The following is a 22814-nucleotide window of genomic DNA, read 5'->3' as shown; positions in this document are numbered from 1 at the left end:
TGTTCCTGTATTTTAAGGAACTAAACTCATTTGTTCCTCCCACAACCATGTGGAGGTGCGATGGTGTAGTGATATTATTGCTAGATGATTAATTCAGAGATCCGAGTAAAATTTTGGGGATCTGAGTTCAAATCCTATCATGGCAGATGATGGAATTTGAATTCAGTGGATGTCTAGAATTTGGGGGCTAATTATGACTGTGAAGTCATTGTTAATTAGTGAACCAGACCAAGTCCTTTAGGGAAGGAAACTGCTGTCGTTACCTGGTTTGGCCTTCATGCAAGTGGTTGATTCTTAACTGCCTTCTGGGCAGTAAATGGTGGTCCAGTTAGCAGCTCCCACATTACATGAATGAATTAAAATAAATAAGTATTACATTAAATACGTAGTTACATTGCTCGGATAAAATTGGACTGTAAATTTCAAAATGCCACTTCTTTGCTTCAGTCATTCACATCTTCATTGGCTGAGGCTTCCCCATTGTCTTGCCAGTTGGGGTCTGACAGGAATGGTTGATCTGACAGCACCCATTTTTTTCCTGTGACTGTACTAGTCTTTTCATACAACCTTTTAAATGCATGAGATAACAAGGTGTAGAGCTGGATGAACACAGCAGGCCAAGCAGCATCGGAGGAGCGGGAAAGCTGACGTTTCGGCTCAGGACCCTTCCTCAGAAATGTACGTTTGTCTTTACAAAGTATTCTATCCTAGTTGGTTGATTATAGTGCTTGTTATCTGCTGGTAACATTGTTTTCTCACTTGTTATCTGTGGAAGATATTTGCAAATAATCTATCATCTTTGTGCCTAATGTGTGTTTTAATTTGGTCCAAATGTTTAATAAAAACCATGCTCTTCTTTCCTACACTGTAGCTTGAGAGGCAGCTGCATGAGGATGAACAATTTGCTAAAACACTGGCTATGTTGGATGAATTGCCAAAAAGTAAAAAGGTAACTGTCGCAATAAAAATTTACCACATTAAAATAAAGCAATAGAGTGATTTCTAAAATAATTATGATGTTTAGAGAATTTGTATTTCATTGTGGGAGTAAACTTGTAAATGTCTAATTTGTAGCTAGTAGCAAAAAATTTTAAATGTGGCATTTTAAAATTTCTTGGTCAATTTCATGCAAGTAATATATTTGTGTATTTAATGCAGCAGTTATTGATGTGGAAGGAACTAGGGCCTTAGTTTCTTAAAATACAGGGAAAATATGTCCAAGGAAGCTCAAAGTAGATTAACTTTTTCAAACCTGAACTACTGTGACCGGTTTGGACCAGTCACCAGTATCTGAATTAAGGCTGCTGTAGGACCATTCCCCAATTTCTACTTGAAAAGTTCACTTCATTCCAATCATTTTCAGGCACGTACTGATTCTGAAGGCCAGGAACTGTCTTTATCCTTGGTTGTAAAGGCTGAACCCCGAAAAACAGATGAACAAGCAGGAGAACATTCTGGTAAAAGTATGTTTTGAAAAAGTGATTGTGTGTTTTTGATAAACCCTAGGTTGAGCGTTAATGCTGTTGAACCCTTAAGTTTCTGACTTTTTCAAGGAATTCCAAACAGCCCGAGAATAGACTGTTCTTGGGTAGTGCTACATTAAACCCTAATATGAAGGTAATGGTAATTCGATGCTAAAGATAACTTTCTTTGGTGTTTAGGTTTCCCTCATTGTACAAAAGCATTAAACCGATCGCGGTACAAAGTGCGTAAAAGGAAGGATAATTTGGATAAAACTTTATTGATAGACATGAAATAAAAAAGTTAGAGTTAATGAATCAAAAGCAAATTTACTGGAAAAGCTCAGCAGGCCTAGCAGCATCTGTGAAGATGGCACCGTGGCTCAGTGGTTAGCACTGCTGCCTCATAGCTCCAGGGACCCGGGTTCGATTCTATCCTCGGGTGACTGTCTGTGTGGAGTTTGCACATTCTCCCTGGGTCTGCGTGGGTTTCCTCTGGGTGCTCCGGTTTCCTCCCACATCACAAAGATGTGCAGGTTAGGCAGATTGGCCTTGCTAAATTGCCTGCAGTGTTCAGGGGTGTGTAGATTAGTGTTATAGGGGAATGGGTCTGGGTGGGATGCTCTGAGGATCGGTGTGGACTTGTTGGACCAAGGGCCAGTTTCCACACTGTAGAGATTCTATGGTTAACTTTTCAGGTCTGGTCACCCTTCCTCAGAACTGATGGTGGCTGGGAAAGCATTGGTTTGTATGCAGAAAATAGAGAGGGGCATGGGGTAGGAAATAACTGATAGGATAGACCCTAAAGAGAGAGAAGAACAGTAGGACAGACAAATGAGTTGAAAACGATCTGGCTGGGAAGGTGAATAGTTGTTAATGGGGACTGTTAGTGCCTAACTACAGGTGGTGTGTAATGGCAGGCTATGTGGTAACAAGGCCTGGTGTGGGGTTGGGGGCTGGGACATGGGAGAGTCTAGGTTCTAAAATTATTGAACTCGTTATTGAGTATGGAGGGCTGCAGGGTTCCCAAGCAGAAAATGAGATGTTGTTCTTCCAGCTTGCGCTGTGTTCGCTGGAACACTGCAGCAAGCCAGAGATGGAGATGTTGGGCAGGGAGCAGGGGCTTCTGGATGTGGAGATCATCAGATGCCATTTCCACCACCTACAACAAGATGCCACCACCAGACATTCTCCTCCCCTTCCTTGTCTGCCTTCTGCATGGACTGTTTCCTCTGGCACACCCTGGCCCACATTTCCTTCACCCCAACACCTCCCCCACAGCCCTACAGCACCTTCCCCTGTCACCGGCGAAGGTGCAACACCTGCTCATTTACCTCCTTCCTCCATAGTATCCAAGGGCCCAAACATACCTTCAAGGTAAAGCAACATAATCTAGTCTACTGCATTCGTTGCACACGGTGTGGTCTCCTGTACATTGGGACAATGAAGTGTGGACTGGGTGACCACTTTGCAGAACATCAATGTTCTGTTTGCAAAAAAGACCCTGAACTACCTGTTGTCTGCCACTTCAATGCACCTCCCTGTTCCCTGACCCGAAACGTCATCTTTCCAGCTCCTCTGATGCTGCCTGGCCTGCTGTGTTCCTCCAGCTCCAACTGTGTTATCTCTGACTGCAGCATTGGCAGTTCTTACTATCACCGTCCCAACCTAATCATTATCAACTCTTTGTCTGTCCAACTGCTCTTCTCTGTCTTTAGGCTCTATCTTATCCTTTACTCCCTACCCCATCGTCCCTCCCTTTTATCTGCATATAAACTGACGTTTACTGACTGCCGCCATCAGTTCTGAGGAAAGGTCACCGGATCCGAAACATTAACTGTTTTCTCTTCTTCACAGATGCTGCCCGACCTGCTGAGCTTTTCCATCAACTTCTGGTTTTGTTCCTGATTCACAGCACCTGCAGTTCTTCCGGTTTTTATAGAGTTAATGGATGTTGGCTTGTCTGGAGAAAGTATTGGTTTCTCAGCAGTTCATTTTTGTTGTTGCTATAAACAGACGATTTGAATTTACAGACAGGCAACATGTTACTAGAATTGGCACCTACACTTGTTACTTTTGTGCTTTTGTTAACCTGTTAATTTGGAGAAAAAAAACTCGAAGACAAAGAGATTAGTGGAGGGAAAAGGTAGAAGCATGATAAAACTTGACATGGGGAGGTGTAAGGCAGTGGGAGGGGTGGGGGGTAAAAAAACAAAAATAGAACTCTACCCTCAATGGAAAGATGCTTCAGTGTTTGGATGAACAGAGATTTCCACAGGCTGTATAGGTTGAGCAACATGTGTAGAGAAAGAGTTGATGTTCCATGTCAACAACCTATTGTCAGAATTGTAAAAATTTAGAGATATGCCAAACAATTTAAGCAATTACAAAGAGAAGAATAAAGGGCTAAATGATGAACAGACAAAGGACATAATCTCTGATGAGGTGCGAGGTAGGTGTGTTTAAATGACAAGGTTATGGTGCAGAGCAAAAGGAGGTGATAGTGGGCCAAGCAACAAAAGAGTGTCTGCATAAACTATAATTGGCAACAGCAGAATCCTTACCAATGCCTGATGTCTACAAAATTGGTAGCAATAACTTTAATCCAAAATTGTTGAACTAAATGTTTCATAATGTTTGTTTTTAAACTGCATGGCCTTGCAACAACTCAGTAGGTTATGCTGTTAAGTCACTGCTTTTGCACAGCTATGCAAAAGAAATAAGACTGAACTTGCAAGCGATGAGCATTCAAAAAAGCAACTTAGTGGAAGCATGACGTATAGTACTGAAGTTTAAAATGACAATGCGAGGGTGAAGGGCATATTAGAACAGAGAATTAAAATGACAAGTGATTAGCAGCTTTTCATGTGACCTGAATGGAGCTATTCAGAAAAATAATAGAGGTAATTGGTGAATGCAGTACACTTGAAAGAATTTGCTATTTCACCTGGAAGAAGGATTTGAAGCTATGGGCAGTGGGAAAGTGGTGGTGAAAGGGCAGACTGCACTTTGCACAGAAGCAGAGGAGTTGAAAAATGGGTATTCATTTCTTGAATGTAAAAAGTGGAAATGGCAGAGCCTGTTTCTTTTAAAAACCATGTTAGCTTTATAAATGAAAGCTTGTGAATACCCAAGTAAATGCTGCTTGGCCTGCTGTATTCATCCAGCTCCACACCTTGTTATCTCAGATTCTCCAGCATCTGCAGTTCCCATTATCTCTAAAATTGTAATAACTTTTTACCAAGCACGGTTCAACTATTATGTATGCTGTATCAAGCATTCCATTATGAAAATGACACCAAAGACAAAACAGAGTAAGTATGCATTCACCAGAATGATCCAAGGATTAAGCAGGTATAGTTGAGAACAGGCAGTAATAGCTGAAACAATAAAAGCGATGAAGGGTTTTAATAGGTTTTAAAAATTTTGAAGGGCTTTGAATCAGAAGAAAATCCACGATTTACGGTCGGCGGGCTGGTGAACAGAGTACTGAGTTAGTTCTTGGAATGCATTAAGAATGGCTGGCATAGGTGTAGTGTGCCGAATGACCACCTGCTATGCAGTAAACTACTTTTGGTCCTGTGGATTATTTCCGCCTTTTGATCATGCTATTAAGTGCCCCAGATACTTAACTTAAAAAGCTCGGAGCAGGGAGGAGCAATTCAGTCCCTTAGACCTACTCTACCATTTAGTGCAATCATGACTGATCTTGTCATGGTCTTAACTTCATTTTCCTGCCTGCTGTCCATAACCCTACAAGCCAATACTAATTAAAACACTGTCTATCTCCACTTTAAATTTACTCAATGTCCCAGCATTCACTCTATTCTGGGCTAGTGAATTCTGCAGATTCATGACCCTTTTGTGAGAAGTAATTTGTCTTCATCTCTGTTTCAGATCTGACCCCTTGTTCTAGTTTGAACCACATGAGGAAACCTGCTCTCAATTTTGACAATATTTTGTCAATCCCTTTCAGCTTTTATATGCCTTAATTAGATCTCCTGTCATTCTTTAAACCCCAGAGTGCATAGGTCTGAACTGTTCGATCACTCTTCATAAGACACACCCTCATCTCCGGAATCAGTCTAATTGTTTAATATGAGCTCAATAAAGGTGCCTTGATGCTTCCTGCTTGGAGTGCATATGTGGAGTTGGGCATACATGCTGTGAGTAATTCATGGAGTTCGAACATTTAGGATAACCACAGTGAGGCATGAGAAAGCATATGTTGTTGGTGAAGCTGCGTACTTGAAAGATGGGACACCGGACATTGCTGAAAGCTCCTTCTGATTTTGGATGTGCATCTAGTTAGTCTACAAATATCATGCTTATATTTTAGCAATCTGTGACAATAAGGGAAATGTCCTCGTCAGCTCTCAATGATATTAAAGATGTTAACTTCACCCAATATTGCATGCCCAGCTAATGAGTAATGTTAATATTATGATCCCTGAAGGATTCTATTCCATGATATTCTCATCTTGATGCGCACATTTTAAAAATAACTTCACTAATTAAAATTTGCCTTAATTTTCAGCCAAGATGTTGAGTGAAACTGACAGTAATGTGAAAAATCATACTGAAAAAATTGTAAGTAGCAAATCGCAGAGCACGAGGACTTCTTCCCAACAGTCATCTGAATCTTCTGGTGCTAAAGTGGAAAAATCACTTAGTAAATTATCTCCAGTCAAAAGCAGTACAAAACTTGCTATCATGAAACATAAAGAAGAATTGACTCATGTGATAGGGAGCAGTCCAACAAGATCAGCCCGAGAGAAGAAAATTTCGCCAAGGAAAGAGGAGACAACTGGGTTTTCAAAGAAAGGACAAACCAAGATTACTCCAAAGAAAGAAGAAAAAACTGTCTCTTCAAATAAAGAAAAAAATTCTCCAAACAAAGAAAAGAAAATATCCCCAAATAAACCTGAGGTAGCAAACACTTTGGTAACATTTGCTGTATTTTGGGTCAGATGCATGGTGGCTTGTCTCAGGTTGTGACTAGCTCCAAGTAGAAGTGGAAAATTTCTGATCAAAATCCTCCCTCTTTCTGTCAATAGGGAAAAATAGTTTTAAAATTGCAGGTGTAATACCTTGCATTTATCGAAATTAAACTCAATCTGCAACTCCCAATTGATCAATATCCTTTTGTAATCTTAGCTTTCTTCACTCTCCACTATACCATCATTCTTGGTGACATCCACAAACTTACTAAATATGCTTTCCACATTCTCATATTAATCATTTATATAAATGGCAAGCAAAAGTGGACCCATCACTAATCCCTTTGGAACAACATTGCTCACAGGTCTCCAGTCCAAAAAACAATCCTCCGTAATCACACTCTGTCTCCTGCTGCTAAGTCAATTTTGTATCCAATTGGCAAGCTCACTCTGAATCCCAAATGGTCTAACTTTGGCTAATTAGTTCACGATGCGGAACTTTGTCAAAGGCTTTACTAATGAAAAAATATTTGAGTGCTTCCCAGAATTGCAGAACTATTTTGGTACAGCTCAAGACCCTTTGACCCATCATGTCTAAATCGGCTGTCTGAGCATGATGGCTGAGAACCATTGGCTCCATAACCATGCACATTATTTCTGTTTCGGTAATCATCTTACCTAGCGTTGAATGCTTTCAGTTGAACCTGTCTCCATCTCACTTCCAGGCTGTGCATTTCAAGCCTGAACCGCTGTGTAAAAATTCTTTTGTCCCACATTGCATTTACTCCTTTAGCAAGTCATTTTAAATCTTTTTCTCAGCCAGGTCGACAGGTTTGACTAGATTTTGGAAGATTGAAAGAATGGAAAGAAGTAGATCAACCACACTAGGCGTATTTTATTAAAATATCAGCTGGTTGGCGAGACCTTTTCATATTGCAATGTGAAAATTCTGTGGTCTGAGTATCAAGGAATAAATATATATTTTAACTGGCACCTTATGAACTGGCACTGTTGATAAACTAGCAAAAATGATATACCTCAATAATTTGAAAATTTTACTGTATTATTCTGTCCAATTATTTATTTTTTGATTTGTTTACCTCATTGTAAATATACTTGTTCACTGGAATGACCACGTGAATAATCGACAGTTGATTCAATTTCAAGTCAATTTCTCGAATATTGTGATGTCTGAGTAGTTGAGAGTATGAGTGAGAAGGCACTTTGCTGTTAAGTTTTATTTAAATCAAAGCTGAATTATTATTTGTGATTTATGCTGTGAATAAAGTACAGTAGTGGCTTGTATACTCCTTGCATTATGTTTCTATTACGTAGTGTGTGTTTTTGCACTGATTATATGGACCTCTTGAGTAACTGGAATATTTGATCAATTGACATGCTGCTGCTCCCAAAGGTGCCAGTTAATGAAGTGTTTATTGTAGTTGATCCTACTTTCCAGCTGTAACACATTTCTGTTGAACACACAAATCAGAAAAGTATGCAGTTTAAGTCTGAGTGGTTCTTTTTTGGGTCGCTTGATATTTCAAAGACAGAGTGTGCTCTCAGAAGCCATGTTTCTTTTTTCTCTAGTCTGAAAACCCAGAGAATGCTGAAAAGAAGCGTCAGAATTACCTGGCCTACCGTAGCTTCCTGAACCGCGATGGCCCTCGAGCCTTAGGGTCTAAAGAAATCCCTCAGGTATGTTGGTAAAAAGATGCAATAACAAACGAACCAAAAATTCATTTTAAAGACTTCAGTGGAAACTAATGTATTTGGAAGGCAGCGGATACTGTCGTGTTCTTTAATGGTCAGTGATATTATCATTTTACCAGTATCCCAAAGTTGTTACATCACAGGCTTGCCGTGTCTGCACCAGCTCTTCAACTGAGCATGTCACTTAGTTCCTCTTGACTTCCCATAAGCTGGTACATTCTTAATTTGTAGATAGTAGACAATGTATGAACGAAAAGGATGTTTAAAATTAATTGCATGGTTTGATGACTTGTGTTATCCATATGTAATTAACCAAGGCGGTAGATTATTTTTAAATGTATAACAAGATTTTTTTTCGCGTTCACGTGATGTAGGCATTGCTGGCTGGGTCAGCTTTTATTGCCTGTCTCTAGTTGCCTTTGAGTTTGTGATGAGCTGCCTTCTTGACTGTCCATTGTGATCCATTTTGTGTTGGCACACACTTGGTACTGTCAGGAAGGAATTTCAGGATTTTGACCCACTGACCCAAAAGGAATGTCATTTAGTTTTCCAAGTCATCCTGGTGAGTGATTCAGAAGGAAATTTGTAAGTGGTGCTGTTGCTATGTTTCAGCTGCCCTGCCTTTCTGGACAATAGTGGCCATGGATTTGGAAGAAGCTGTCAAGAGAGCATTGATCAATTTCTGCAGTGCATCTTGTAGATAACATCTGCTGCTACTAAGCATTTGTGGTATACAGAATGTACGTTTGTGGATGTGGTGGCATTCAAGTGAACTACTTTGTGCTGGATAGTGTCAAGCTTCCTGAGTAGTTTTGGAGCTTCACTCATCCAAACAAATGGGAGTATTCCATCGCATTTTTGACATGTGCCTTGTGGACAGACCTTGGAGAGTCAATAGCAGGGTTATTTCTGCAGGATTCCTAACCTTTGACCTGTTCATACAGCTTCAGTTTTTGTGTGGCTTGCCCAGTTTAGTTTATAATCAGTGGTAACCCCAAGATGTTGGTTGTTTAGGATTCAGTGACGGTAATGCCATTGATGTCAAAGGGTAATGGTCAGCAAATAACTGTAGGCATCCCAAGATCCTGGGTAATTTTAATAAAAAGTGGATGCTTTGAATCTATTTCTTTTGCTTGCAGCTTGTGGATACCAGCCTGTAAATGTATGTCAATTCAGACAACATATGAAATCTGTTAATACGTTTCTGTTATTGGACAGCACATGCTGAACAATCCCGAGTATCCTAGTGGCTACCCTAACGTTCGAGTTAATATCTTCAATGAAGTTCATAAAGTGGCTCAGTTATTCCTGATAGAACTGACAGGAGTTTGTAGGCAGAGAATCAGTCTTTGCCAAAGGAATATATTCAAGCCTTGTGCTGTTTTAAATTACCTGGGAAAGGCATGGAATATAATTTAAAAAAAATCAAATCTTTAGATGTTGGAAATCAGAAACAAAAGCTGACATTGCTAGAAAAGCTCAGCAGGTCTAGTGTGACAACTGGTCTTGGAACCTTGATTCTGCTTTCTCTCCACAGATGCTGCCAGATCTGCTTAGTTTTCCAACAATTTCTGCTTTTACTTGTGTTTTCAAATCCTACAAGAAAAACCCTCTCTCTCCCTAAAATTCCCATACACATCAGTTCAATGGGTTACAAGTCAGAAATGCTAGCTGGCATTTCAGAAGGTGCAGTAAGCTAACAGTTTTTATCCTATCTTGTAGCTGCACCTGTGAGATTAATTAAAGGGAATCCACTTTGTTTCCCTCTTTGCTGTTTACTTTCATGATGCCTTTGGGCACATACAAGCTGAAAATTGAATTTTTTTAGTTTAATAATGGGACAAGGGTGTCACTGGATAGGCCGCATTTATTGCCCATCCCTAATTGCCCAGAGGGCAGTTGAGAGTCAAACACATTGCTGTGGGTCTGGAGTCACATGTAGGCCAGACCAGGTAAGGATAGCAGTTTCCTTCCCTGAAGGACATTAGTGAACCAGATGGATTTTTCTGACAATCGACAATGGATTCATGATCATTGTTCGATTCTTAATTCCAGATATATTGTATTGAATTCAAATTCCACCATCTTCCGTGGTGGGATTGGAATCTGGTCTCCAGAATGTTATCATATTAACAGTCTACCGATGATACTACTAGGCCATCAACTGAATTCTTTGTACTTCCATTTTGAACTGAGAGCTACAGCCAAGCTGGGAATTGGAAGGGAAGGAAAGGATGATGTCCACTTCAGCACCTCTGCATTTGTTATTCATTTCCAATCACTGATCAATATATTGCTGGCAGTCAGCATTTGTGTTAAATTTTTGGAGGCCATGGTTTGAAAAGATACTTAACGAAAAGTTTACTTAAAGGAAAAAGGAGCAGTATGCGCTGCTGTAGTAATTATATAGAAGTTGGAACAATTCAATGTTATAATGCTATACCTTTGAACATATGACTTGAACTTCACTGTTCTTGACGTCCAATACTATTCACCTTCTGAAAAACTGTGTATCCAAGGTTCTCTGGATTTCATGGCCTATCTGCAGAGATTCAAATGAAGCATTAACATTTGAGTGGTCTTTTTCTGTGCTGTGTATTTGATATAATCAGCCGTGGTGCTTTTGTAATGCCAGACTTTAATAATTGTATCAGTCCATCAATAGATCAATAAATGTCTTGTTTTTTTTTACACTGTTTAAAGATTTTGCATTTTTCCCTCTCTCAAATCAAAACCAATGTTTAGCAATTCTCACCATTTTTGCTATTCCCTAGTTTTAGTTCAGGTACTGATTTGCTGTCTCCAGTACGCACAAATGGAGTTCTTGCTGTTCTTCCTGTCATCACCTCTGGTTTTTGTCATTCCATCTATTGCTCCTGGTCATGGGTAGGTTTTGCCTACACTGTACTTGTATTTTTGGTCAGGACAGAAGATGAAGCTTGGTGTCTGATTAGAATTTATTTCACCTCCAGTTGCACCTTCACTGTCATGCCTCCTCAGATATCAAACACACCTTACGCAAAGAGTCTTTACCTTCGATTAGAATGATTATTCAAATTCTTATCATTAAGGGAGCTGAGAACTGCTTGGAAGGACTTTCGTTCGTTATTACAGGAGTCTTGGAGTCCATGGAACGTGATGATGCTAAATCTTTAATCGAACGCTATGGAGGGAAGCTGACAGGAAATGTTAGCAAGAAAACCAGTTACTTGGTAACTGGTCGAGAAGGTGGACGAGCAAAACTGGACAAGGTAAGTACCCGTCGGTACAACATGCTGGGCATTGTTCACACCAGCCTTTAAAAAAGGCACAATTGATACAGTTTGTTCTGAGTACTGATGATTCAGTGGCATTAAAAGTGGCCATTGTGATATTGCAATTATAAAACTTATAATATTCCAAAGAGATGTTAGCAGAAATTAGAAATACATTCAAAATTTGTTCTTTGCTGACCATTTATTGATAATTCTGGAAACAGTAATCGTTGAATTTTAAAATGTTTTTAGGCTGAGAGTCTTGGAACAAAGCAAATTGATGAAGATGGATTGCTGGATCTAATTCGGAGATTGCCAGGAAAGAGATCCAAGTATGAGATTGCAGCTGAGAATGAGGTCAGTTTATAAAGTTCTCAAACTTCTTTAAGTCGGTCAGTGGAACAATCACATTGCTAAAATTTGGTACGAATTTTCAGTAAGAACCACCCAGTCCCCGTAATCAGAGTATGTTCTTCTTTGTCAATGATCTGGGAAACTCCCCAGTAACATTTGTTTTCATACCATGTAGTGCCACCTGTCCGTGTCCAGTAACTTCAGCTTTTGCGAACTCATTCTTAGCCAGGTTTATCACCAAGCCCGCCTCCTGAAGTCAATCAAACAATTCTGATAGATGCTCCAAATGCTTTCTCCATGTGTAACTAAAAATCACCGAAATGACCTTATTGGTTAGTCTTTGAACTTTGGCTGGCACATTCTTCATGTCAAATAGCATGACTTTAAACTGGTACACGCCATTTGGTGTCATAAAAGCTAAAATTGTGTTTGCTGTTTTGGATAAAGGTACCTGCCAGTATCCTCCTGGTAAATATAACTTAGAAATATAAGTTGCTTCTCCCCCTTTTTCAGTACAGTATTCCAAACGTGGAGTAGGATATGAATCACATTTTGTAACTTCATTAACTTTGCGAAAGCCCACACAATTGTTGGGTACTATCTGAGCTTGCTTTCAATCTCTTTTTGAACCTGTGCCAACTTCAGAGCATTAAATCTTTAAGGATGTAGCTGAATTGGATCTATTGCATTTTGTATATGTACGTCATGCATAATTAGATTAGTACTTCCCAGCTTATTCCTGCATATCTCAATGTGGTTGTAATAACTCTTTCAGGTTATTATAATTTTCCTCTGTAGGATAACTTAGTAATTTATCCCAATTTTTGAGAACTTCCTTATTGTTCAATTGAATTTGAATGTCCAAATCAGAATCATCTGAATTTGGCTCTTCAGTCTGTTGTAACCAGTAACTTATTGTCCTTTTGCTTTCCTTCTCTGTCAAAATACCTTTTGAACATATTCACATGACACAGTGAATCTTCTGGTGTTCTTATCAAATAATTCACCTCACTCAATTTCCTTTCGATTTGATAAGGCCCATTAAACCTTACCTTTAAAGGTTCGCCCACCACTGTCAACATCCTGTGCATTACCATTGACCAGGAATTCAACTGGACTAATCATGAACACAGTGGCTACAAGACCAGGTCAGAGGTTAGGAATGCTGTGGTGAGTAACTCACAACCAGACTTTCCAAAACCTGTACACCAACTACAAGGCACAAGTGAGGAGAGCAGTGGAATAATCCCCACTCGTCTGGATGGGTGCAGCTCCAACAACACTATCCAGGATAAAGCAGTCCACTTGATTGACACTACATCCACAAGCACCAATTTCTCCTCCACCGATGCTCAGTAGCAACAACGTGTACTATGTACAAGATACACTGCAGAAATTCACCAAATATCCTCAAAAAGCACCTTCAAAACCCACAACCACTTCCATCTAGAAGGACAAGAGCAGCATTTGCATAGGAACGCCACCACATTCAAGTTCTCCTCCAAGCCACTCTCAATCCTGACTTGGAAATATACCACTGTTTCTTTTACTATTGCTGGATTAATAACCTGGAATTCTCTCCCTGATGGCATTGTGAGTCAACACAAGGCAGATGAACTGCAGTGGTTCAAGAAGGCAGCTCACCACCACCTGTCAGGCAGCCAGGGATGGGCAGTAAATGCTGATCAGCCAGCGATACCCACATCCCACAAATGAATATATTTTCTTAAAAAATTAGGCGTAACACCAACACGTCATCTGCATCAGCAAAATTGCAAATTTTCAATCTGTTTTTCTGCTTCCTGTCTCATCACTGCTTTTGAATGCTGTCTAGCAAGCTCACCTGCTCTATTTAATCTTTCCCTAAAATTTGACACTGTCCAAATATGTGGTCTCTGAATTCTGACTCACCAATTTCCTCTTCATTAATTTCAGTGGTCCTCTCACCTCATGCTCAAAAACTAATTCAAGTGGGTTAAATTCAGTTGATTCATTAGGTAAATGTCTGATTGCAAAAAGTACAAGTGGAATTTCCCTCATCCTGATCTTCTAGACTGTCTTGACTCCGAGCCCTGAACAAACGCTTTAAAGTTTGATGCCACTGCTCTAAAGCTTCCTGTGGTCCTGGATAGTACACAGTGGATTTGAATTGTTTTATTCCTAAGCTATCCGTAACTTCCTTGATTAACTTTGAAACAGTTGGCCATTGATCTGATTGCACCTCTGTGTGTAATCTGTATCTAGTGAAAAATTTGAGTCATCCATCTTCAATCCTTTTAGATGTGATGCTGTGAAAGGGAGTGCCCTCTGGAAATCTAGTAGACCATCCATTATGATCAACAAATACAGATTCCCACTTTTTGTTTTGGGTAGAGGTCCTACTCAGTCAATTAAGATTCTTGTCAAAGTTTCTTCAAATGTAGGAATGACTTTTAAGGGTGCTGGTGTTATCACCACCACCCGAGGTTTTCCCATTATCTGATATGTCTGGCACAAGTCAACCACATCCTTAAGCAGTCCAGGCTTATGTTTTCCTTACTCCCAAATGACCACCTACTGGTAATTCATGACTACCCGCAACGCCTCTGCTCTGTAACCTACCAGTCATACAACTTGATGAACTTCTGCCATTTTTCATCTGCCTGGATATGCAATGGTCTCCACTTCTGCATCAAGACTTCATTTTTAAGGTAGTAATGTTCTGGGATATGCTCATTCTTCTATGTATGCTTTTGATACAGATACTTTAGGTTTTCAATTTTCTGTTGTAATTCAGTTAATTTTTCTGAACTAAAAGTATCCACTTGTGCTTCATCTGCTCTTGTTCTTTTTCTGAACCATTTGTTCAGATAATTTCTGATAATTGAAGTTCAACGTCTTTATCATTACTCCTTGATTTTACCTGCTTTAACCTGTGGCTTTGTGACCTTGTTACCGCATAGTCAGGAAAAATCCCAGGATAACTTCTCAATTGTCTGATTTCCTCCTCCTTCCTCCTCCCCCCCCCCCCGGCTTTTCAACCACAGTAGCTATCACTCACAGCTGGATTACAGATGGATCATTACCAAGGATAAAGTTTGTGTCTGGAACTGAGAATTTTTCTATTACTCTTACCGTCACTTTGCCACTCTACACGGGACTCTCCAACCTCACCTAAAATAATGGAACACTTCTTCCTTTCTGGCAGTACTCTTTCTGAATTACATATCTCCTCATCTCTAATAATCAGAGATTGCCTTGCTCCCTTTTCTCAAAATTTTCAATTTCTTTAGAGATAATGGGAACTGCAGATGCTGGAGAATCCGAGATAATAAATAGTGGAGCTGGATGAACACAGCAGGCCGAGCAGCATCTCAGAACATAGAACATAGAACAAAACAGTGCAGAACAGGCCCTTCCGCCCTCGATGTTGCGTCGACCTGTGAGCTAATCTAAGCCCTTCCCCACTACACTATCCCATCATTATCCATATGCCTATACAAGGACTGTTTAAATGCCCCTAATGTGGCAGGGTTAACTACATTGGCAGGCAGGGCGTTCCATGCCCTTACCACTCTGAGTAAAGAACCTGCCTCTGACATCTGTCTTAAATCTATCACTCCTCAGTTTGTTGCTATGCCCCCTTGTACAAGCTGAAGTCATCATCCTTGGAAAAACTCTCATTGTCTACTCTATCTAATCCTCTGATCATCTCGTATGTCTCTATTTAATCCCCTCTTAGCCTCCTTCTCTCCAATGAGAACAGACCTGAGCCCCTCAGCCTTTCTTCATAGGACCCGTGCTCCAGACCAGGCAACATCCTGGTAAATCTCCTCTGTACCTTTTTCCAATGCTTCCACATCCATCCTGTAATGGGGCGACCAGAACTGCACGCAGTAATCCAAATGAGGCCGCAAGTGTTTTGTACAGTTGCAGCATGACGTCACGGCTCTGGAATTCAATCCCTGTACCAATAAAACCTAACACACCGTAAGCCGCCTTAACAGCACTATCAACCTGGGTGGCAACATCTTAGGAGCACAAAAGCTGACGTCTCGGGCCTAGACCCTTCATCAGAAAAGGGGGATGGGGAGAGTGTTTTGAAATAAATAGGGAGAGAGGGGGAGGCTGATCGAAAATGGATAGAGGAGAAGATAGGTGGAGAGGAGACAGACATATTCCGCTTGGGAGTCCTGCAGCCCAATGGTATCAATGTGGATTTCTCAAGCTTCAAAATCTCCCCTCCCCCCACAGCATCCCAAAACCAGCCCAGCTCGTCCCCACCTCCCTAAACTGTTCTTCCTCTCTGATCCCCTCCTCCCACCTCAAGCCACACCTCCGTTTCCTACCTACTAACCTCATCCCGCCCCCTTGAGCTGTCCGCCCTCCGTGGACTGACCTATCCCCTCCCTACCTCCCCACCTATACTCACCTCTACAGGCTCCATCCCCATCCCCATTCCTTTATCTGTCTTCTCTATCTATCTTTGATCCCCCCCCCCCCCCTCCCCATTTATTTCAGAACCCTCTCCCCATCCCCCTTTTCTGATGAAGGGTCTAGGCCCGAAACTTCAGCTTTTGTGCTCCTAAGATGATCTTGGCCTGCTGTGTTCATCCAGCCCCACACTTCGTTATTTCAATTTCTTTACTTGTTTCTCCTGGTACACACAAGTACATCTTACTTGCACAAGTAGATGCTTTAAAGAGATTGGTTACTCTCTTTTTAATAAACCCATGGTCATGTTGTACGTTCTTTTGCAGCTTTTTAGTTTCCACTGGGATTTCCTTTATCACTTCAACAAAACTCACTGGCTTATCCTGTTTTTCCACATCCATCTTCCCAGTGCTTTTTCCAAAAAGCCACCACTGACTTCATGTGGCGTGCTTTATTGCAGTGAAAATACTGAGCTTTTTTACTACTTTCCCTGTCATGGGTTTCCTTTTTATGCTGTGGTAAACCATCTTTACTATCTTCAATGAGATGTCCTTTTTTCTTACCACCTGACGATTTCTCTTTTATTTCCCCCAATTTTTATTCCTCCCAGATTGAAGTTGATGTCAGGAGCCAAATTTTGATTTGTGAACCATCTCAATCATCTGCCATTTTTGCTGCTAATCTTAGTATTGATTTTCTGCTCTTTCTCAAGATCTCAGTGTTTCAGGAAATGAATTTTTGAACTCCTCTAAAATAGTCATCTCTCTAAAAGCATCTATATTTTGAACTATTTTCATTATATTCCCCAGACACTTCCTGTTCCAATGATGCAAGTACCTCACTAAATCTACCCAAAAACTTAGTTTGGATCAAAATAGCCACATTGGCTATTTTATATGTCTTGCCATTTTCTTGAAATCAGAAAGGTATCTATATTCTTCTCATCGAACTTAGGCAACGTTTGAACATATTTAAACCAGTCCAGCCCAGGGTTTTGGCTGCAATGGTATTGTTCTGTCTTACTGTCCTCATCACCACTGCTTCCTTTCACTTCCATTTCTGCCATTTTAAATTGATGAGAGTTTTCAGTTCCAACCTCCGAAGTTCACAAACACTCTTTTCCCCCCCTCTTTCTTCTGCCTTTAATCATAATTCAAACTGTTTAATTTCCATTTCTTTTACTTTTTGTTCTGCTAGGGCTTTCTTTCTCCCTTGCCGTTGCCTCTAATCCAGGCTGTTGCATTTGCAGTTGAAGTTTAGCCATTTTCAAAGATTCTGAGTATCTTTCTGGCCTTTGTAAATGTTGAGTTATTGCTGCCATTAACTCCCCCTGTGCATGGATAGCGGCAGCGGCAACACCAACTCCAGCTTGTCTGCCAATTCCAAAAGCTTTGTCTTGCTCACTTTCTGTAAACTCCTGAAATGACTCCTTCCACCCCAGGAAATTCTTATTGACTGAAAGAGTCATTACTACACACAACCCATCCTATTTAACCCAACCAAACGCAACACCTGAAAGGAATGTACCACCACTAACTGTCTTTGAGTTCAGTAATCCTCAACCCAATTTGGAATTAGAGATTTTGATTGCAGATGAGCCCCCAGTTGTTATAGACAGACCAAACCCCTTCAAAATAAAGATAGTCTATACCCCAACTTCTTTCTTAACTTTAAAAGCCAGGCGTATTCCGGATAAACTGCAATTGATCAAACTACCAGACTTGAAGCAAGACACACTTTGGCTTGTTTTTGTACTACAGTTAAAATACAAAGAAAGAAGAATTGGAATAACTTAACTGAATTGGAAAACTTGACAGAATAATAGATTATCTGACTGCTAAACAGCAACTGTTCCAATATAGTAACGTCCCATAAACGCACTCTTGGCAAAGGCAAATTCGGCAAACTAGATTGCCTCAGAAGTAATTCTAGCAGCAGGAGGAGAACTCGAGCGTTTAGCTGTAACAGAGAAACAGGTAAGAGCTTTCACGTTCAGCTTCAAGACCCCAGCAACTGTTGAAAGTTAAATTAGAATCCTGGATAGTCAGGATAGTTAAATTATACCCCACCCCTTTGCACTACTTCTGTTATTCCAATTTGAAAAAGCCCAAGGCCTCACAGCCTGTTTACTTTATTGGCTTGGAGCAGACCACTTGGTACCTCTGTCTCAGCCTCTTCTTTTATTAAGAAAAGGACAAAATGCACCTCTTAAAGCCATAGTATTGTTGCAACCAATGCTAAATACTGGTTCTGATATCTTTTATTTATATCTCATTTACTCACTACTGCTCCAGCCTGCCCTAGTATCATCAAGTAGTTTCATCTCTGCAAATAATGGACTGTATTTTATGGACGGGCTGATGGCAAACTGGCAGCGTTTGCTATTATTACATCTCTGAAACTGATCATAACTTTGAGATGTCATGCATGTGCTTAAAAACCTGAAGTTGCAATCTGTCAATGAAGCTGTGTTGTTTAGACAAGACAGCTGCAGCAATTGTAAATGCCTCAGAAATCACTGTTTAATCCCTTCTCAGCAAGCCATAAAGTTGCTGATGGCTGCTGAATATGTTTCACTGAAATTACTGTTGAGACTCGTTTTAGTGTTTTAGGTAAGAGTTCAGTCCTTTAAGATTCAAACTGTGGGATTCAGACAAGAATATTTGCTAATGTAGTTAACATTTTAAACAGTAAGTTTTCAGGCTTGCAGCATGCCAAGTCTAGTGACTCATGCTTTTAGTACTGCACATTTGCTGTTTAATGAAGTAACAAACATGGTCAAATCAATAAGGCAGCTCACACCAAAAATTTCAGAATGTAAGTTTGGTAGTGTTTACAGCTGACATAATCATTGTAGAAATTCATTTACCTTTTTCAACAAAGTTTTTAATTTAGTTTCAACTGCTTTGTTTACTTAATGCAGACAGATTTTTATTTTCATTTTTTAAAATTGCAGGTTAACAAATTGAATAATGCAAGAGAGAGTGGCAGGGTCATGCAGAAAGACGAACACCACAGCAAGCAGGTCACACCGACATTGAAGAAACATTGTGAAGGTAAAAAGAGCAGTCCGTCAACACCTGAAAATGGTGAGTCTTCAAGGTGTGCAAAGAGGAATATTTCATTCGAAGCAGATCCTCTCGACAGTGAACCTGCAGTGAAATGTGAACCTCAGATGCAGACTTTAGTGAAGGAAGAGCAGAGTTTGCTGTGGGTGGATAAGTACAGACCTGCAGCACTGAAGAATATAATAGGACAACAAGGGGAGCAGAGCTGTGCAAATAAACTAGTTCGTTGGTTGAAGAGATGGCACGTGAACAACTCTGGAGACAGCAAACCCACAGGTGAGGATGACAGAATATTTATTTGTAACTTGATGCAGCATCTGCTGAATCAGGAGTGGCTACTAGTCTGATTTACCCTATTTATATACGATTGCGTCAAAGTTCTATCTAGGTCAATCCTTTCATAGTTTCAGCCATCACTGTTTTGCTTTTTGAAATTTGGACTCTTTAATTCTTTCCAGAGTCACTTAGAAGTCTCCGGATCTGAGGAAGGGTCACTGGACCTGAAACATTAGCTCGGATTCCTCTCCACAGATGCTGCCAGACCTGCTGAGCTTCTCCGACAACCTCTGTTTTTGTCACTTAGCAGTCTGTTTAGGAAGGGAGTTTTTTTTTCCCCCCGACAGACGTAACAAATTACTAGTGTATTGTACTTCTGCTGAGAAATATTCTCATGTCATGAAATCATGAGCACGTGCAGAACAACAACTATGTTTTACTTTATTCATTCATGTGATGAGGGTGTCGCTGCCTAGCCAGTCCATAAATTGTCCAGAGGGCAGTTCAGAGTCAACCACATTGCTGTGGGTCTGGAGTCACATGTAGGCAAGACCAGGTAAGGATGGCAGTTTCCTTCCCTAAAGGACATTAGTGAATCAGATGGGTTTTGCCAGCAATTGACGATGGATTCATGGTCATCATTATGTTCTTAATTCCAGATATTTTATTGAATTCAAATTCCACCATCTGCCATGGTGGAATTTGAACCTGGGTCCCCAGAACGTTACTTGGATCTCTGGATTAACAGTTCAACAATAGGACCACTAGGTCGTCACCTCCCGACAAATTTGTATGGAACCTTAAGCAAAGTGAGTTATTCCAAAGCTTCATTCATGGACAAAAACTGAAATTGCTGGAAAAGCTCAGCAGGTCTGGTAGCATCTGTGAAGAGAAATCAGTTAACGTTTTGGATCCAGTGACTCTTCCTCAGAACTGTGGATGGGGGTTTGTAATGAATGAAAATTTGACTTGCTCCAGCTGCATAAATTTTGATTGCATAGCCAAAGCTTGCTTATAGCATTTAATTTTGAAAGAGCCTTCTAAAAGAAAAGGGAACAGTTCAGGTGAAGGCACAGCTGCTGCTGGAGAGATGAGGGGAATTGCGAATGCGTAGAAGGTCGTAATTAGAGGAATGCAGAGATCTTGGAGGATTGTAGAGTTGGAGGAAGTGCAAACGATAGGCATGAGGGTGAAAATCTTTAAATTTAAATCACTGGACTTGTATAAACAGGCAAACATGCCCCTGGTTTTAACCCCATCTTGGTGCCCTGCAATCTGTGTGGCAGTATCTCTCAGCATTAGAATGAGGTCCTGCAGCAGGATACAGTCCCCCAGTTTCTCTGTTCGGTGAATTCAGACAGAACAGACCCTTGAACATTGGTTCCAACTTTGGACATTGCTAAGAATACTTCCAACCCCTGTTAAGGGACAGGAAGCTAAAGGGGCAATGAGTTGACCCTCCAGTCAGCAATATCCTACTTCTCTGCTAATACTACTTGTATGTTCTAAACTATCCGGTGTGTTTCTGTGGTGCTGTGTTCCAAATCTTGGAGGGAATGTGTTTGTGCTGAGTCTTGGAGGCGGGGGGAGAGACTTAAGTGAGCAATGACCAGGGCTACCATACTGTTAAGGTTTGGATGGTGAAGAATTTGTCAGATGTGTTCAAGGAAATCTTTACTGAAGGAGCAAAACTAGACCTTCTTTTGGGCAATAAGGCAGGGCAGGTGACTGAAGTAAAAGTGGGAGAGCACTTTCGGTCTAGTGATCACAATTTTATTAGTTTCAAAATAATTATGGAAAGGGATAAGCCTTCCATAAAAATTAAAATTTTTAATTGGAGTAAGGCAAATTATAATGGTTTGAGTCAAGAACTTTAAAAGTTGATTGGAGTAGACCATTCGCAGGTAAAATGTTGTCCGACAAGTGGGAAGCTTTCAAGGGTTGATGAGAATTCAGAGGCATTGTGTTCCTGTTAGAGTGAGGGTAAGGCTGGTAAGATTAAGGAACAATGGATGAATAAAGATGTTGAGGCTCCAGTCGAGAATAAAAGAGAATATTGTTTTAAATATAGAGAACTTAGTGCAATTGAATCTCTTAATCAACACAGAAATATATTTTGATATTTTAAAAACTATTCACATTACAGAAGAGGATACTTGGGAGGTCTCAGAGAATGTAAAAATGGATAAATCTTTGGGATCTAATCTAATGTATTCCAGTTCGTTGTGGGTAGTTAGGGAGGAAATTGCAAAACCCCATGCAGAAATATTTCCGTCATCTATAACTATGAGTGAGATGCCTGACGACTGGCTAATGTTATAAGGAGAAACTGGGGAACTATCGACCTGGAAGTGAGACTTTGGTTGTGGGTAAATTATTGGATGTGATTTTAAAAGAGGATTTATGGACCTTTCAAGGAGTCAAAAATTGATTATCTAGTCAGATTGGTTTTGTGCAAGGATAATCATGTCTCACAAACTTGATGTGTTTTTTGAGGAAATTACCAAAAATATTAAGGGCAGAGCAGTAGACATCATTTAGTAAAACCTTTGACAAGATTCCATATGGTAGACTAATTAGTAAGGTTGGGTCATGTAGGATTTGATGTGAGTTTGCTAATTGGATACATAATTGGCTTACTGGTAGGAGACAGAGTATAGTGATGGGGGTGGTTGCTTTTCGGTCTGGAGGCCTGTGACCAGTGGTGTTCCACAGGGATTGGTTCTGCGTCCTCTATCATTAATGTAAATAATTTAGCTGAGAATGCAGAAGGAATAGTTAGTAAGTATTGGTGGATACAGTTGGTGGTATGGTATTCGGTGAAGAAGGTTTTCCATGATTAAAATGAGATCTTGATGAAATGGGTCTGTGGACTGAAAAATGGCAGATGGAGGTCAACCTGGATAAATGCGAGATATTGCATTTTGGTACAAATAACACGGGTAGGGCTAATACAGTTAATGGTAGGACCTTATGGGTGGTGGTGTAGAACAGAGGGACCTAGGGATGCAGGTACATAATTCTCTAAGGTTTGTGTCATGTATAGACAAGATGGTTAAAAAGGAATTTGGCATGCTTGCCTTCATTGCTCTGTCCTTTGAATATAGGAGTTGGGAAGTAATATTGTGGTTGTACAGGACATTGGTGAGGCCTCTTCAGGGGAAACTGTGTCCGGTTCTGGTTGCCCAGTTAAAAGAAGGACATTATTAAGCTGGAGAGGGTTCAGAAGCGATTTATCAGGATGTTGTTGGTTATGGAAGACTTGCGTTGTAGAGAAAAGGTTGGGACTTTATTTCCACAGGCAACCTTTGTAGAAATTTACAAAATACTGAGAGG

General features: G+C 40.4%; 1 protein-coding gene across 5 annotated transcripts in view; it reads left to right on the top strand.

Annotated features, from left to right (window-relative positions):
- rfc1 (replication factor C (activator 1) 1) overlaps positions 1 to 22814 on the top strand; it is an 81497-nt gene that overhangs the window by 29689 nt on the left and 28994 nt on the right. For 4 of the 5 annotated variants that reach the window (XM_048546043.2, XM_048546021.2, XM_048546051.2 and 1 more), the window contains exons 7-13: positions 872 to 949; positions 1364 to 1463; positions 5998 to 6389; positions 7991 to 8098; positions 11185 to 11364; positions 11620 to 11724; positions 19091 to 19478. In XM_048546043.2, coding sequence (XP_048402000.1) covers positions 872 to 949; positions 1364 to 1463; positions 5998 to 6389; positions 7991 to 8098; positions 11185 to 11364; positions 11620 to 11724; positions 19091 to 19478 — 1351 coding nt within the window. The remainder of the gene's footprint in view (positions 1 to 871; positions 950 to 1363; positions 1464 to 5997; positions 6390 to 7990; positions 8099 to 11184; positions 11365 to 11619; positions 11725 to 19090; positions 19479 to 22814) is intronic. The other variant, XM_048546031.2, reaches the window with a different exon arrangement.

This window comes from Stegostoma tigrinum, chromosome 1 (genome assembly GCF_030684315.1).
Source record: "Stegostoma tigrinum isolate sSteTig4 chromosome 1, sSteTig4.hap1, whole genome shotgun sequence".
NCBI lineage: Eukaryota > Metazoa > Chordata > Chondrichthyes > Orectolobiformes > Stegostomatidae > Stegostoma > Stegostoma tigrinum.
The sequence above is the reverse complement of the archived record's forward strand: the minus strand, read 5'-3'. Positions and strand labels throughout refer to the sequence as shown.